The sequence below is a fragment of the Eptatretus burgeri genome, chromosome 11 (genome assembly GCF_056783735.1).
Source record: "Eptatretus burgeri isolate ZD-2024b chromosome 11, Ebu_testis_v1, whole genome shotgun sequence".
NCBI classification, from domain to species: Eukaryota; Metazoa; Chordata; class Myxini; order Myxiniformes; family Myxinidae; genus Eptatretus; species Eptatretus burgeri.
The window spans coordinates 41,984,830-42,002,329 of record NC_140971.1 but is presented as its reverse complement, the minus strand read 5'-3'; the positions used below and the strand labels follow the sequence as shown (position 1 = coordinate 42,002,329).

The 17,500-nt window shown below is 49.2% G+C and overlaps 1 protein-coding gene across 5 annotated transcripts in view; it reads left to right on the top strand.

Annotated features, from left to right (window-relative positions):
• The window catches only part of MSH3 (mutS homolog 3), a 163,047-nt gene that overhangs the window by 91,632 nt on the left and 53,915 nt on the right, over nt 1–17,500 (top strand). For 4 of the 5 annotated variants that reach the window (XR_015049253.1, XM_085846180.1, XM_085846178.1 and 1 more), the window contains exons 16-17: nt 443–559; nt 8,882–8,989. Coding sequence is in view for 4 of the 5 variants with exons in the window: in XM_085846180.1 (XP_085702306.1) it covers nt 443–559; nt 8,882–8,989 (225 nt within the window). In the remaining variant the exon portion in view is untranslated. Of the gene's footprint in view, nt 1–442; nt 560–8,881; nt 8,990–9,680; nt 10,090–17,500 lie in introns of those variants that run through there. The other variant, XM_085846182.1, reaches the window with a different exon arrangement.

The following is a 17,500-nucleotide window of genomic DNA, read 5'->3' as shown; positions in this document are numbered from 1 at the left end:
TTAGGAAGGCCGTTGTTGCCGTAATTGTTCATTTAGACCAACAGGCCTCGGTAACCATCCGCTCGGGTTACGCACGGTTCGAGCACGGTAACAGCTCATCCCGTTCGAGGCCTGCCGAGGGTGTGAATTCCTTGGTAGCTTTGCCGGGTGGGTACTCAGGTATATTGAAGTTTGCCAATTAACCCTACCCTACGCGGTCAAATTAATAATTGGCGATTCATGGTCCTGTAAGGGGCCCGGGCCTTTTGGAATTATCCGAGGGTCACGACCTAAATTCCGGTGTGTTCGGTGGAGCCGACTCTACTGCTGCCCAAGCGGTCGTACTCGCCACAGAAACCCGGCCCCACAACAATATGGAGTCAGACAATGAGTGGATTAGTTGTGATTGTGCAAGTTGTTGACCTGTTGAGTGAAGTGTCATTCCTCCAAATGTGTTTTGCAGTACCAAGGCGGTTAGTCGATTCCACACCCCATATGTTGTCAGAGAGTATCAGAAACTGTGTCGCCTGCGAGAACAACTCAAGGCTGATGCCAACACCGAGTGGCTCCTGTTTCTCGGGTAAGTGGTGCTCTTTGGGTCATGATCGCAAGCCAGTCCACCTCGCTTGAAAAATCAATTTCCTGCCTGCTGATGTACCTGTATAAAAGCACAACACGCTAAGCCACATGTTCCTTGTTTTTCATGGATCTCTTCCTGCTTTTTTGCACACACAATCGAGGATTGAGAAGAGCAATGTCATGGAGGACAAAAGACAACTTGTTGTAATGACAGTGTACACAAACTGTAATGACAGTGTACACTCACATCGATACAAATGAGCAAGGGAAGGAATACACAGGAAAAAGAGAGAGGGAGAGAGGAGAGAGATGAGAGGTGAGAGACACAATAGTAACCTGGAAGTAAAGGAGAGAGGAGAGGAGAGGAGAGGAGAGGAGAGGAGAGGAGAGGAGAGGAGAGGAGAGGAGAGGAGAGGAGAGGCCAGTAGGCGGACATGGGTAGTCGATCAAGTCAAATTTAGTCGTTTTTCAGCCGTTACTAGACAACAAAAGCGTCCATAGCAACAGTTCTTTCTCACACATAACTAGGACATACCATGAACCTACCATACCAGTTTCATGTATATCTGACTCATAGTCTCTGAGATATAACGAACTTCGTTTTTTTATTGTTTTCAACCAGGGTTCATTCAAAGTCTATCTTCTCCGACAGTTTTCATAGGATCCGGCTGGAAATTTTTGACAATATGGCTGAATATACTGCCCACAGTCGCTCGTGGCCCGATTTTTGATTTTCGAAAAAAAAAAATTTTTTTTTATTTTTTTTTTCATTTCAAAGGTCCGTTGCTGGGCAACGGATGGGTCCATAGCAACAGTTCTCATTTGCACACAACTAGGTCATGGTATGAACCTACCAACCAAGTTTCATCGAAATCGCCATTGTATTAACGGAACACTGGACCGAACAGACATACATACAGACAGACAGACAGACAGACAGACAAACAAGCCGGTAGGCGGACATGGGTAGTCGGCCGTTGCTATGCAACGGAGGGGGCCATAGCAACGGTTCTTTCTCACACATAACTCGGTCATATCATGAACCTATCATACCAGTTTCATGTATATCTGACTCATAGTCTCTGAGATACAACGAACTTCGTTTTTTATCTTGCCAAAACGAAGTTTTTGCAAAATATGTTAATCAGCTTGTATGTTTTTTTTATTTTTATTTGTTTGTTTGTTTGTTTGTTTGTCTGTAATCACGTATAAAAAATTCTGCAGAGCACAGTTGTCATTGGAAATTTTTGTAACTTCACATATCAGAGGCCTATAGAGGTCCCTTTCAGTGCACAAAATTTTGAAGGTCAAGGTCAAAGGTAAAAGGTCACTTTGTCACAAATCAGGGGAGTCGACGAAACCCTTATTTTTTGAGTAATTTTGATCGGATCGTCTTCAAACTTCATGGGAATATAGTTCATGGTCTGGCGCTCAGCTGATTAATTTTTGGTGGCGATTGGCCTTGACCTTCATGGTTAACGCCTGAGGTCAAACATATTTGACCCCAAGGTCAAATTTTCAAGTTTTAGGAACCATATCGTGTAGTACCTCAAATTGAACACCTCGATGAGTGCTTTCTAGATATGTCAAGCTTGCGACATTATGACGTCATTTGGTGACGTTATGAGGCAAACGCATATTTTTCATGGTTACTCTGTAGAACGATTCTCATCGGAATCTCTCGTAGGCAGATATTCCTCAAGGAGTCGCTCCTGGTGGATAGCAGCTCTGTTCACCTCAGTGTGACCTTAAAGAAGTCACACGTGGTCACCTTTTGGCAAGATGGTTTTTTGTTTTATTGTTTTCGACCAGGGTTCATTCAAAGTCTATCTTCTCTGACAGTTTTCATAGGATCCGGCTGGAAATTTTTGACAATATGGCTGAATGTACTGCCCACAGTCGCTCGTGGCCCGATTTTTGATTTCCGAAAAAATTAATTTTTTATGATTTTTCAAAAATTTTTAAGTTCCTTTGCTAGGCAATGGTGGTGTCCATAGCAACGGTTCTCATTTGCATACAACTAGGTAATGGTATGAACCTACCAACCAAGTTTCATCGAAATCGCCATTGTGTTAACTGAAATCGCCATTTTAAATAGTGATAATAAGGGTAGAACAAATCTCACAAAAAAAAAAATTAAATTTTTTTTTTTTTTTGACTAGATCAACTACCCAACATATCGACGGAAATACTGATAATAAGGGTAGACTAGATCGACTGCCAACAGACAGACACACACATATATGAGTGGAGGGATAACTGTAAACTTTAGGTCGGGTTAATGGGGGTAAAGAAGACCAGGGATGTGTCTTCGGGATGACGTATGAAGGTGTAATGCACTGTTTACTTGAACCTTCACAAATATATGTATATATACAATGTCGAGGCTCGTATAAGAGCTAATGCACAGAACATATGACAAGGGGAGCAGGAAACGAGGGGTGGGATAGGCAAGCACAAACAGTGGGGAACAGAGACTATAGGAGATCTGTGGAAGCGAGAGGGATGGGGCGGGGTACATGGGGTAAATAAGATAGACACAACAGGACTTTAAGGTCCTTCTACTACAGGGACTTTTAGGAAGGAAAGCAGGGAATTTGAAGGAGATGAGTTTGGGGTGGATTAACAGGGGTAGAAAAGATTCTGGTTTTGGATGGGGTAAGATAAGAGATGGTGGTGAACAGCTGTTTTGAAGACCTGGAGGGAAAAGTGGGAGTTTGTTCCAAGGGTGGGGAAAAATAGGAATGAAAGAGTGAAGGTGAGCAGTGATTCTTGATTTTGATAATTTTACCAGAAGGGGATTGCTGGCGGACCTTGAGCTCTCTGTGGAAATGTGTGTGTGGGGAGGGGGGGGGGACAGATTGCAGACTGCATGGGGGGAAGGGCGGTTGGGGGGTGGCGAGGCCGGAGAGGAGACGGTAGAAGACAGAAAGACCACCGACCTGCCTGCGGTGAGAGTGTGAGAGACCCAAAGACAAAGCCTCATTGCAGTAGATACCAATGATCATGAATGCCTTGGTTTCCACAGCGTGAAGCTGAGAAAGGTGAGAGGCGGGAGCATCAGCTCAGAGTGGAGAGCAGTACTCCATCAGATTGTGGATGAAAGCTTAGTACGTGGTCAGGAGCTCAGGTGTGCCATGGAAGGACTTTGCACGACTGAGGATGCCCAGTCATAGACTGGCTTTGGAGGCCAGCTTGGAGATGTGGCTTTCCCAGGAAAGATCATGGCAGATCGTGAGACCCAGAAGCTTGAATGAAAAGACTTATTCAAGAGGATTATTGAGAAAGTCAATGAAGGGGGGGCAGGGGGGGTGGGGGACGGTGGGTTCCCAGAAGTCCGACTCCACCGGACGGTGGAGAGACATTAACCATCTGCTTGGAAATTTTGCATCTATTTGCTGATAAATGGACATGTTCCAAGTGTTGGACTCGCTTGTGATTTTATCCAGATCTGTAGAGAGTGAAGAGGCTGCTGCTTGCTGATCTCATCAGCAAAGAGATAAACAGGATTTTCCAGAGTCAGAGAGATCATTTATGGATACCAAAAAATAATCAGGGCCCAGAACACTGCCTTGAGGAAATCCAGCCTGAACAGGAAGAGGGGATGAGAGAATTCCATTAAGGGCCACACGTTGACTGCGACAGGAGAGGAAATCTGCGAGTCATGAGCGGAGATTGCCTTGAATACCATCGGAAAAGAGTTTGGTGAGCAGGGCGGCATACCAGACAATATCAAAAGCACGTGATATGTCTAGGGAGATGGTTCTGTTCTCATGTCTGGCAGGTTTGTAGATGTGAGGCGGGGGCGGGGGGGTGGAACTTTGAGAAGGGAGAGTGAGGAGGGAGAAGGGTGAGAGGGGAGAGTTGAGGGAGAAGGGTGAGGGGCAAAGTTTGAGAATGGTGAGAGGGAAGCTTGGAGGGGGAAAGAGTGTGAAGGTTGCTTTGAGAAGGAGGGAAGACAATGACTGCAGGCACTGCCAAGGGGCAGGAGGGTGATTGGATAATTGGGAAGAGGGGAGGGATGAGACATGGTAGTGGTATAGTGAAGAAGGGAGCGGGCACGGAGGGGTACAAGATTTGAGGGGTTTGGAAGAGGGGGAGGTGTGTTGAGAGGAAAGAAAGAGCATGTTGAAGAGTGTACTGATTGAAAGTGAAAAATATGTTTGGTTAGAATGGACCTACAGATGTTAGACCACACAGTTTTGGACACCAGAGGATGAGCAGAAGGCAGTGAAGAGGTGCTAAGAGTGGAAGTAGGATGAGGGGCAAGATGGGAGGCGTAAGGACAGGGTATAACGGGTGAGGGGTTAGGAGGAGGTAGATTTAAGGAGGTTGGGTGAAATGGCACTGAAGTCGGAAAAAAGGACGATTGATGGAACACCAACATGCATTACAAACTGTGCTTTAAAAATTTTTAAGTCAGAGATGCGATTAACGACATTACGTATTATGTAAGGGATGCATTAAAGGAGAATTAAGAGAATGGAGAAAAGAAACGTTGTAACAGTGGGACGTTTTAGACACGGGATGAAGGAAAGGTCGAATTGAAAAGTTTTTTTTAAAGAAGAAGAAGAGTAGTGAAATATGATACAATACAGAGAACCACATGTAGTGGGGCAACTTAGCTAAATATAGCATAACAATTGTGCATTTTGTGAGGAAAGCACTAAATTTGGCACACTCGTAGCCTATCATATTATGAACAGATTTGGATATTGGTCCATCTCAAATTCAGCCGCTGATGGCTGTGGCAGCCATTTTCCACTGCCATCAAAAATTTTGAGATTGCCCAATATCCAAATCTGTTCATAATATGATCGGCTACGAGTGTGCCAAATTTAGTGCTTTCCTCACAAAATGCACAATTGTTATGCTAAGTTGCCCCACTAATGTGTGAAAAAGGAAGTTGAAACATTTTAAGAGACCATTTTATTTTTAATTTTTAATTTTTTCATAAAGATTGGGTAAGATTAGGTAAAGGAAAGGTTGAAGAAAAATCCCGAAAGTGTATGGTGAATGTGGGTCGGCAAAAGTAGAAGGAAGAGGGTAGATCAGCAAAAGAGGCAGGAGGAAGAAGAGTTAGTGCAGGAAGTCATGTGGTTATGTGGGATATAAGGTGAGGAGGGCAATGCTTTTTTGTTGTATTTTTTACATTTTTAGACAAACGGAGGGTATAGTTCAGGGGGATAGAAGGAGGGTAGAGGGAAAAGTGGAGAAAATAAAAACTGATGGTAATATGGAGTAAATACAAATATACACGATCTTGCACCTCGATGGGAAGATGGGTTGGCCTCAGGGAAACCCGATATGACAAGACCAATGAAAACTCATCAAATAGCACACGTTTTGAAACAAAACCAAACTAGGAACACACAGAGCACGTGGAGGCAACAAAATATACAGTCAAAATGCAACAAACTATGACCGGAAACTTATCTTTGAGAAAGTCGGCAGAGAACCAACTGTCACTCAAAAACCAGAACCGGAAGTCCTACCCTTGGAGTGAAAAGTGTGATTTGATCCATCTCAGAAAGGTAGTTCCACAAACAGGAGTAAAGAGAAACAAGAGTCGAGGTTGGTGGCAAGGCTGGATTTTGAGAGTTTAATGAGGATGACATATCTGGAAGAACGCAAGTGTACCGGTAGGACTTTTAACCTGGTGTTGGCTTTGCAGTTAAGGTGGCTTGTGATCCTAGGGTCCTGAGTTCAAGCCCCGTTTGCCGCTGAATTAACTCCAGGGGGTTGACTCAGCCTGTCATCCTTCCAAGGTCTGCGAAATGAGTACCCGTGTAGCAGCCAAAAGGCTGCACATGAAGGGAAGGGGATATTGACAGATTTATTAAATCTGGTATTAGTGTGGCGCAGGCATGATGAGCCAAATGGCCTCCTCCTGCGCATAATTTCTTTGTTATTCCTTGATTTGAGGGTTTGAGGGCTGATAGAGCAGAAGGAGCGAGACTGGATGAGAGGTTGTGAAAAAAAAATACCCCAAAAAACAGAGGCTAACCGACCTGTCTGTGATGTGAGAACAGGTCTTGTGTTTCAGTCTCATCATGGGAGATTCCAATAATATTGAGAGCTTTTGATTCAACAGAAACCAAGAGAGGCACATGTGATATTGGTGTGCTAACTCATATGGGAAAGCACTATTTAATTAAGCTGTGGACGTAGGCCTTCCAGATTGACAATTGTTCTGATGTTTTTATTTTTTTTGAAGGAATGATGGAGGATGCCTAGTTGGCTGCTGACTTTGGAAGCCTGCTTTGCTATTTGGTAAGCTTATGGCTGAGAGTGATGCCGAGAAATTCAAGAGATTGAACCTTCTCTGGTCGATGATGGGTGAAATAGATATGAAGGTTCCTTTATGATCATGGAGCAACAGAATAAGACTTTCAGATGTGTCAGGATTGAAACGCATGCTCAATTTTTCAGAACAACATCTAATCAATTATAGATCAGTATAGCCATGTAGTGTCATAGCTACTATCTGTCTCTCAGTTGAATGGGAGTGCTGTGCGACACAGTGTTGAGATATTTGAAAAGAGGAAGAGTGGGTTTTCCAGCATATCAGAGAGGAAGTTCATGTAAATGAGGAATAAGATGGGGCTGAAGACTTTCCCTGATGGCATTCCAACCTATACTAGCAGAGAAGAGTGGAGGAAGCAACATGTTGACTGCTCGAGTGGAGGACATCAGAAATGCAGGTGTGAAGGTGGCCTTTTATGTCATCAAAGAACGATGCCAAGACCCGCGAAAAAAATGCCAGACTGTGTCAAATACCATGGATGTATCCAGGAAAATAGTCCTCTTTGAAATTTAGGGGCTCCCATCATTAGTTGGAGGAGCAGCAGCATGTCCAAAGTTGAGTGACTGAGACAGACAATACAAATTTATGATCACAGATCAGTCTGTTTGAAAAGAGGATAGACTTACCAGATTGGGTCAAACCCACAGATTTGTGGAATGCAGTCATCGCAAGACCATGGATGGTTATTGTGGAGCTGACACTCAGCCAGCTAGCATGGTAGCAGTTGACATCACCACGGACGAGGAACCAAAAGTTGTGATAAATGGTTACGAGTTCATCCATTTTTGAGCAAATATAAATATATGTAGATTCATCATCGTTCAGTGGATGGTCCACCATGCAGGCAAACATGAAGTGGTTGTGTATTCCATTTGGCTGGAAAGGGTTTGCATGGATAATGGATAATGGAGAGTGGAGAATGGAGCTTGTATGCCTCTGCAGCCAAAGGCTTGAGGCATTATGTTTTCAGGTTGTGCGTCCATGTCTGCGTCCATGTCTGCGTCTCTCCATGCGTCCGTTATCAGTTTTCTGTTACCAGGATAACGTGAGGACCACTGAAGGGATTTCAACTTAACTTGGCACAACGGATATCCATCGACGCATTCGCATAAAATTCTATTTCCTAGTGGGCTTTGAATGTGGTAGGGGCTGTTTAAATGAAAGAGAGAATAGTCAGTGAGTGGCTGAGGAATCTAAGACATTATTGAAAAGAAACGTTTCCGTTTGGCATAAAATGTCCAGAGTTGCAGCGGCAACATTAATTTAATGATTGTTAATATTAGAATGAAGTTCTTGACTGGAGAACCACAATGGATGGGAGGGGGAGGAGGATCTAAGGGGACAGCAGGGCTCGTAGAGTGGGGGTGACAAGAGGTCGTGGGGTTGGGACAGCAGTGGTTGGAGGGGTAAGGTGCTCAGGATGTGGGAGCTGTGAGGTATGGGTTGTAGGACTTGTAGTGTAGTGTGGGACAGGACGTATCAGGGGAAGCTACTATGTGTTGGTTGAAACTACAGTGAAAGCATGAAGGAAGGTAGCCATGTAGGATCGTAACGATGGTACAAAGGTCGCAAGTTTGTGAGCAGGCCAGAATGGAAAAAAAGTAAAGGTGCTTTGGGGGTTTTCTTTGTCAATGTTGATAACTTATCGCATTGTATAAACTGGGTCTGCACTGGGCAGTACTCGTTTGCGCTTGTACACACACATGTATATGCATGCACACACTCACACAGCTGAAAATTTCAAGAGAGATTCCAATTCCACCCGTCTTACTTTTATCTCTTCCTTTGTTCTGTTGCATAACTAACGCTGGTCCATGGAGTGTTGCATGTCACACTGAATAATCACTATGCCATGATTCACTATACCTTCAGCGAATGTCCTGCGAGCGTGGGCATAGTCTCTCCCATTAATGGCTCTAATGTGGCTGCTTGCCACGACGAGCTTTGCTTCTACCATCAGACGGATTTGCCTTCCATTATGTGCTTTCATTTTCTTTTGTCTCCTCTTTAAAACAGGCGCTTTGGTCAGCATTACATCGATTTCCGCGTGGCAGTGACGTACCTTGCGACCTTTGACTGTCTGTTTTCACTGGCTACTGTGGCCTCCAGGCAAGGCTACTGTCGGTGAGCTGGGAAGATCATTTTACCACACTTTCACCACAAAGGCACTTCACATTCATCTGTTCAACATCACATACTTTATTATGGTTAAATGGAGTTGAACAGACATGTTTAAGCCGGTGGCTTTTTATTTTGGTAAATATTGTGCAACACAGTTGACTTTCTTTTAGATTAGTGTTTCCCAAACTATGGGTCGCGACCAAAACGTGGGTCACGAAGGGTCCAAAAATGGGTCGCGAGGACCCCGGCAAAATTTTTTTTTTTTTATAAATCAAGCGGGTAAAAGGCAATCGCGCAAACGCCACATTGTAGGACATTGCCGTTTGATACCGTTCCACTCGATAATTCAGCCCGAGGTGCAGCGACACTTCCGTTTCTACCTACTCTTGCCGTTCAGTACCGTTCAGTACTTTGTACCCGCCCAAAACGGTTAACTGCAGGCCAATAATTTCGCCAGCTCGCCTTTCCAATTACTCGCTCTCTCTGCAACCGAAGTAATTTTGTGAGGTGACAAACTCAGTCCGGTCACTTCACATTGGCTGACCGACAAGTCGAGACGCTGTTTTGTGTGATCTGCCTTGCTGGCTGGACTGCGCAGGGCAGTTTTCTGCTCCACATTGCGTTGCGTGTTTTGTGTCAGTTAGCCTTGACAATGACTCCACTAACTGATCTAGTCACCTATTTCGTTTTGCAGGATTGTAAAGCGTTCCTACAAGCAAGCATTTTTGGATGTGGGCTTCACTTCTATCAATGATTGTGGTTCTGTGAAGCCACAATGTGTGTTGTGCTTCGAAGTGCTGTCCAACGAATCGCTGAAGGAAAACAAACTGAAGAGGCATCTGGTGACGAAGCACGCGGAGCACGTCAACAAGGATCGTGAGTTTTTCGAGCGCCGAGAAGCGGCTCTGAAGCGGAGCCGGTTTGAGCCGGCGACGAATCCAGCGCTTTTGGCCGCCAAGCAGGCGACGCTGGCATCCTACCTCATCACGCAGCGCATCGCAAGGAAGATGAAGCCGCACACGATCGGCGAACAGCTCGTCAAGCCCGCAGCCATGGACATGGCCAGACTCGTCTGCGGCGACGACGCGGCCAAGAAAATGTAGTCCATCTCGCTATCTGATAACACTATTCACAGCCGCATTGTCGACCTTTCGCGAGATATAAAGGACCAGGTGGTGGCCCGCATAAAGAAGGCGGGAAAATGGAGCTACCAACTCAATGAGTCGACGGATGTCGGAAACGATGCCCAGCTCATGATTTTCGGGAGGTACGAGGGTGAGACGGACCTCGAGGAAGAATTTCTATTCTGCACGCCAATGAAAACGACGACAACTGGTGCCGATATCTTCAACGTCGTGGACAACTTCCAACAAGAAGAAGGCCTGAGCTGGGAAAACTGTGTCAGCCTGTGCACCGACGGTGCTCCCGCGGTGCTTGATGTTCGACAGGGATTCACTGCGCGAGTCAAGCAAGTCAATCCGAACGTCGGAATTTTCCACTGCCTTTTGCATCGCAAGAACCTTGCTGCGCAACATCTGTCGCCGGATCTTTCGGCAGTGATGCAGGAGGTTGTCGCCGTTGTCAACTTTTTCAAATCCAGCGCCGTGAACTCTCGCCTGTTCAAGAAGATGTGTGTTGACTTCGGGTCTGAATTCTAACATCTCCTCTTCTACTCCAGTGTGAGATGGCTCTCCCGCGGCAAGGTCCTGTGTCGTGTAGTGGAGCTATGAACAGAGCTGCAGATATTCCTCAACGAGAAGAACCATCGCCATGCCATCCGGTTCCACGAGAAGCCCTGGATGCTCAAAGTCTGCTACTCAAATGACGTCTTCGCATCAGTGAACGAACTGAACACATCCATGCAAGGCAGAGATCAAAACATCATCACGCTCTCCGAGAAACTGTCGGCCTTCAAGGAAAAGCTGCTGCTCTGGAAGGGGAAACTGGAGCGCAGAAGAACAGCGGTGTTTCCGTCATTGAACGAGTACTTGGAGGAGTGGGAGGACGACGAGATTGGAGCGCTCGATGCGATCAAGTCCATCCTGGTGAACCATTTGGAGAACCTGATCACCGAGTTCGATCGCTACATCCCGGACAGAGATCTGGCGTCCCAGCACTGGATCAGGAATCCGTTCCAGGCTAAGGTTGACGACCTGTCTGAGGATGTCCATGGACTGCAGGAAGAGTTCATCGAGCTGCATCACGACGAGTTCCATCGACAACTCTACGCCAAAGCGTCACTTCGAGAGTTCTGGACTGCGGTCAAGAAAGAAAAGCCCATAATCGGCGCCGAAGTCATGAATGTTCTGCTCCCGTTTGCGACCACGTATCGATGCGAACAAGGTTCTTCGGCGCTGACGGTCATCAAAACCAAGGCGCGCAATCGCCTCGACCCCGGCCACGACATGCGCATTGCACTCAGCAAGATCGAGCCCCGCATCGAAGACATCATGCAGACGAAGCTGCAATTACACCTCTCGCACTAATATAGTATGTATTAGCGCTGGTTGTCTGATTTTATTATGATATTATGTTTCGTGGAAAAAGATGCTGATTCGGAAATCAGTGGAAAAAGATGGTCGCGAGATTTTCACCACACCCAGATTTGGGTCACGCTCAAAAAAGTTTGGGAAACACTGATTTCGATGAACAACCTTTGTGTTTAATTTACATAACATATTCGTAATGGGCAAAAATGAAATAAAATAAATTATTTTTATAATAATTGTCCAATGAAATGTCACCTTGAAGGCTTTTCATGTCAAGAAATCCATTATATATTTATATATGTGTATATATTGTTGTGGTTACCAGATTCGCAAACCACCATTCAGGTCCCTTAGGTGAGGTATCTCGGTAAGTGCATGTGTAGTTAGGCCCAAACCCGTTGTCTAGTGGGAATACATGTCACTTATGCGAGCTGCGACTCTTCAGGATAGCCGTTTTTCTTTTACTATCTTTATTTTGGACCAACCGCCATGATCACAACCACAACATCAACCACCAACCACAACCACCGCTTCACCACAACCGCCACGACCTTCACGTCACACCTCGCAACCGTAGCATCGCCACCGTTCTTGCCCCGCTGTGGGTACCGGTGTTGGACTCGTGCAGGGCGCACGTTGAACAGCGTGTACAAAATCACGGATTTTCTGCTTCAAAAACGGATCAAAAACGACACACGCCCACTTTTTGCCGTCCAATCGGTGAGCGAGGGGCGATTTGGCCCCGCCTCCAGAACGATCGATATATGCAAATTTGTGGATCAAAAAGCCTTCACGCCCACTTTTTCTCGGGCCAATGGGGAGCGAGGTGAAAGGTCAAAGGGAGGGGGTCAAAGGCGAAGTTACGGGGGGATAAAAGGACGGTGTTCGTCAGTCAGAGCAGAGTCAGGAGAGTCCAGAGGAGGAGAAGAGGAGAGTCGGAGAGTCAAGAAGAGGAGAGTCGGAAGCAGAGGGTCAAGACTTCGCGGGCGGTGGAGCTGCTCGTCGTGTGCGTTGGAGTCGGAACGGAGGGGACGGAGCTGTGGAAAGGCGGCGACACCAGACGAGGGGGTGCTCGCGTCGTGCAGGAAGCTGCACCCGAGGGAGGCCGACAGCGCGACCTGGCCGAGGTGGAGACGCTCGTCGCACATAATAAAGATCCTCTATACCCCGAGCATCAGCAACCCCCTCCTGTTTCCCCCCGCGCTGAGATAGTGCGACCAAGGGGGCCCCGTTCCCACCCCCTGCCAGGCACTGTCCACGAGGCCCGCGGGTTGCGGGGCCATCGCCGCTCCGCGTCTCATCACCAGACGGGTAGGCCCGACCCGGTCTCGGCCTCAGGCCTGCCCCATTCTTGAGGTATTTCTTTTCCTTGGTTTTGGGTATGTGTTGTCGGCGCCGTCTGTGAAGTAGAATTGTATAAGTGTTGCCGTGTGCTCGGTAGTCGGTATTAGCTCTGCACTGTGTTTTCACTTTTATGTTTGCTTTTTGTGTAAATGGAATTGTGTTTTCTTTTTTTGTGTGCATTTGGTGGAATTGTATTTGTGTGCTTTCCGTTCGTCGCGAATAAATGTGCTTTATTGTTGAACTGTTCTCCTGCTTCGCTTCGTCTTTTCCTCCATTGAATCCCCATCTTGCTTCACGTAAAGGGTTGGTAGTGGGCTGAATACGCCCGATAATTAATCGAACCGTCGAGGTCGACGATAACACCGCTCGGTTATTCTGATAGTACGGAACGGGTCGCTTAAGTGGCCCGTGTCCGAAGTCGACCTGCGGCGAGGTGCGATCGCCCGGTCTACCCTCCGCGTGGGTACTTAGGTAGTTCGAATTTGGCGAGCAACCCTATCCCACGCGGGGGCTGATTGGCTCGATCGCGGTGAGACCGAAAGGTCCACCCGTGACTGGTTCCCGGCGTTAGTCCGAGAGGGTCACGACTGGATTGTCCGTCCGGTGGGCGACGTGCCGCGATTCGAGTTACGTGGCCGTCGCACGCCGGCGGGCGCGAAAACCGCAACACTGGTGTCAGGAGTGGGATACAAATTCATCGCCCTCCTCGCGGCACTGGTATCGGAGAACAGGAAAACGGGCTGTCCTGTCTCCGGCTAAATTCACGGGAATCGGTCCAGGGGTGAGAGAAGCGACCCCGATTCCCCTTCAAATTACGAGCGAGTTAAATTAACCCTTCACGAGAAGCAAGATGGCGTCTCCAAGGCGCAGCGGGAGCCGGGGGTATTAGAAATGGATGTAGAATGTGTAGAATCCATGGCTCAGGATGGAATCCCCGAGCAGGAAATGTTGATTGCGCAGGAACACGGACTCGCCCAACTGAACCCAGGCCCCGAGGTGGGTGCGGCAGCGGCCGCGGTGTGACACCTCCCCCCCCCTCTCCACCAAGACCCTTCCCCAACCCTTGCCGAAACGGCTCAGCTGAGTGCATCCAACATGGCCCAGCTATGCGCCATGCTGGCGGCAATGAACGAAAAGATGAATGCGAAAATGATCGAAAAGATGGATGCGAATACACAACAAATGAACAAAAGATGGATACAAATACAAATGAAATGAACAAGCAAATGAATGAAGTGAAAACGACGATGGATGCGAATACACAGCAAATAAACGGAATGGAAGCAAACATGAAAGAAGAAATGAAAAAGCTGCGGGGTGAGACGCAGAACATGGGCCGAAGCCTGCAGGCGGGCATGAAGGCCGTGACCGGGGAGATAAAAATGGCGACTCCACGTGTGGGGAGCAAACGAGCTGGGTGAGGGTGCAACGGCTGACAGGCCCGCGGTGGAGGCGGGTGAAAAATAATTCGTGGAACGTGTTGGGCGAGGGTCGTGACGATGACCGAAAGGGAAAAATTAAATGGGGAGACCAAAACGTGTGAGACGAGACACGAGGTGACGACAACAGAAATAATAGTTGAGACAAGGGAGGTAAAGGGTGAAGAGTTGGCAGAGACAGGGGAGACAGAAAAAATAGAGGGAAGACTACACGATGAAGACGGGGTAAGTGACGCACACACACACGGAGGAAGTGGAGGATAATGGGGGTGAGCTCGCGGAGCGTGCAGGGACCCGGTGCGAGCAGCGGGATGGCCTCCTCCAGGAACGAGGGGAGGGAGTATGCCCCCTTGAGGCGAGTCACGACCAGGTGAGTTCGGTCGTGCTTTGCCAGGTCGAGGGGAGGAGTCCTGTGGACGGGTGCACGGAGAGCTTGGGGGGTATAGAGGCCCCGGAGACCCTTGTGGGGACACAAATCCCCAGTGTGGTTGTCCCTGTGTGTGTGGTGCAAGGCGTGAGTGCGTCCCCGTGTGTGGAAGCGACCCCGTGTGTGAGTGGTGTGGTGGCGATGGTGCCAGAGTGCGTGCTTCCCAGCACGCCGGGTGTGGATGGGGCACCGTGTGGAAGAGGCCGTGTGTGTGAGTGAAACGGCCTGTATGAGTGAGGCACCGCGGGTGAGTGCCCCCGCGTGTGTGGGTGAGGCACGGAGTGTGAGTGAGGCACCGCGGGTTAGTGCCCCCGCGTGTGTGGGTGAGGAACCGTGTGTGGAAGAGACCGCGTGTGTGAGTGTCGCCGTGTGTATGGATGAGGCACCGCGGGTGAGTGCCCCCGCGTGTGTGAGTGAGGCGCGGAGTATGGCTGAGGCACCGTGGGTGAGTTCCCCCGCGTGTGTGAGTGAGGGACGAGTGAATGGAGCACCACGTGTGAGTGGTATGGGTTATGTAAGGGAGACCGTGTGTGTGAGAGAGCGGTATGAGAGGGAGATGTCGGTCGGCATGCGGGAGCACGCAGCCGCGTCTCCCCGTGTGAATGTGATGGAGTGGACTGTGTGCGTCGTGACACGCAGGTATGCGTGTGTGGAATGGCGACGACGGCGACATGGGAGAAACGAAAGCCGAGTAGCGGCTGTGGTTGTTTCGAGGACCGTGCCGGGTTCACCCAGCAGTGAGCACGCGGTTCGTGCTGTGCAACGCACGAGACCGCCACGTGCTCGCTTGCGAGAGTGAAGTCCCGGTCCGGAAACGCACGCGGTGGATTTGCCGATCCCGCGGACGGACAAAGTTTAGGCAGGTAAATGGATTTGGACCGGACGGGTTCTCCACGCGATCGTGTGTGTTAAGCTCCAACGGGCAAAGCACATGTGTTCGTGTGGGGAACCCCTCGAGACGTGGGGCTTGTGTTTTTTTTATGCGCACGGTGACGTCATGGCTGCACGTGTGGTTGGAATCCGGCAGGAGTGGTATCTCTGCCGGATGGTCCCGTCCAAGGAGGGACGAGGAACACGTGCAGCTGCATGACGTCACGGGCAGGTGCAAAGTGCGCGAGCTCTGAGTTGCCGCGCAAGTGCTGCGCATGAAAAAAAAAAAAGCAAGCCTCACTTTCGGGTGTACAGGATTCCTGGGCAAGGGGTGGAAGACCCCCTTGACCTGGGCACAGGATGGAAACTAGTTAGGGGGAAGGGTTAGCTTAGCTAGACCGACTTCATGGGGCAGGGGTAAGTCCTCATGGAGTCCGTGGAATGGATTAGTTAGAGGGATTGTAGCCAGATTTAGGTGGGGAAATTGATTAAAGAGATTAGGAGACAGTGACAGACTGATGGATGTGTAGAGGGGACGTAGCTTAGCTACGTAGTGTTAAAAGGAACGTGCTACTAGTTTAAGGGACGACGTGGGAGCACGAGTTAGTTAGGGGAGGTAGTTAGGAGGATGGCAGAGTTCGGCGGTGTGTGTGTTGAAGAGTTGGAGAGTTGTGAGGTGAGTACTTGGTGAGTGAGTGAGGCCAGCGGGTCTGTGTGTATGGAGCGAATGGGGAATGCATGGTGCGATGAGTGATTGGGGGAGGAGTGACTCCGCCCAAGGGACCCGGGGTCAGTGTCGAGTGAGTTAGCTGGGTTAGTCAAATTGAAAAATGGAGGTCGTTTTGTTGTTGGTGGGAAAGTAGGCTCGAGACCCATTTGGAGGGGTGCAGGAGCCCTGTTGACAGGCTTGGGAGCGTGGCTGCGAAAGGTGAGTATCGCTGAGTGGGTACCCCGGGCACCAGGCTAGTCGGCCGCGGTAGGCCAAGGGCCCATGGGGGGCCGGGATAGAGTAGTGGGCACGGGTGCGCCTGCTTGGTGCGGGGGCCCGGGCGCCATTGGCCGCGTGGGCAGTGTAGTGGGCACGGGTGACCCTCGGAAAGGGACCCGGGAGGCCGGCCTGCCACGTGTGCGTTTCAGGGGAGGTGCCATGGGGGCACTCCCGGTGTTAGGGAGCTGGTAGGCTCGGAGGCAGTGTAGTGCCCGGGGTGCCATAGCGGGAGATTCGGCAGAGGGTCGTGCCTGCCAAAGGGAGCCACGTGTCCCAGCCAGGAGACCGTGTGAGGGCACGGAGAGAAAATTTGGGGGCGAGGCCCGAAATTGTAAGGACACCAACACAGGCGACGGGAATCTGGGGTGTTAGAACCAATAGTTTAAGCGAGAGGCGCTTGTTGAAAGCCCCGGGGTAGTTTAACAGTTAAATGGTTAGGGTAGATTAGGAGATGTACCCCTCCGCACCATCCATCCCCTCGCTCTCGTTGTGGGCCGCTGGACCCACTTTGGGTTAGATCGCCGAACTCTGGGGAGGCCATTCTGAGGCTTCGTTGGGCCTCGACACAGGACGCTAGCTCTCCCTTGTTCCCCTCCGGGAAGGGAACGTAGGGGTTGGGAGTAGGCTAGGTGACAGGATAGGTTAGCCGAACAAAGACAATAAAGGGGGTTAGGGGACGATTTATAGTGGGGGAGTAAAAATAAAAACAACAAAAAAATAAGTTGGGGCTAAATTGGGGTTTGACAAATTAAGGGAGTGGGTATGTACAGTGACAGGCAAAGGCGATAGGTTGGGAGGGAGACAGGTAGGTAGGTCCGAGCCCGCCTTCCAAGTGGCCAGCACCACCGCACTCCCTCCACCAACCTCCACTGAACGGCAAAGGCTGGCCAACTTCATCGGCTGGCCGTGTTTTGCTTCAAGGCGGAGGCCGGCCAACTTCATCGGCAGCTGTGTGCT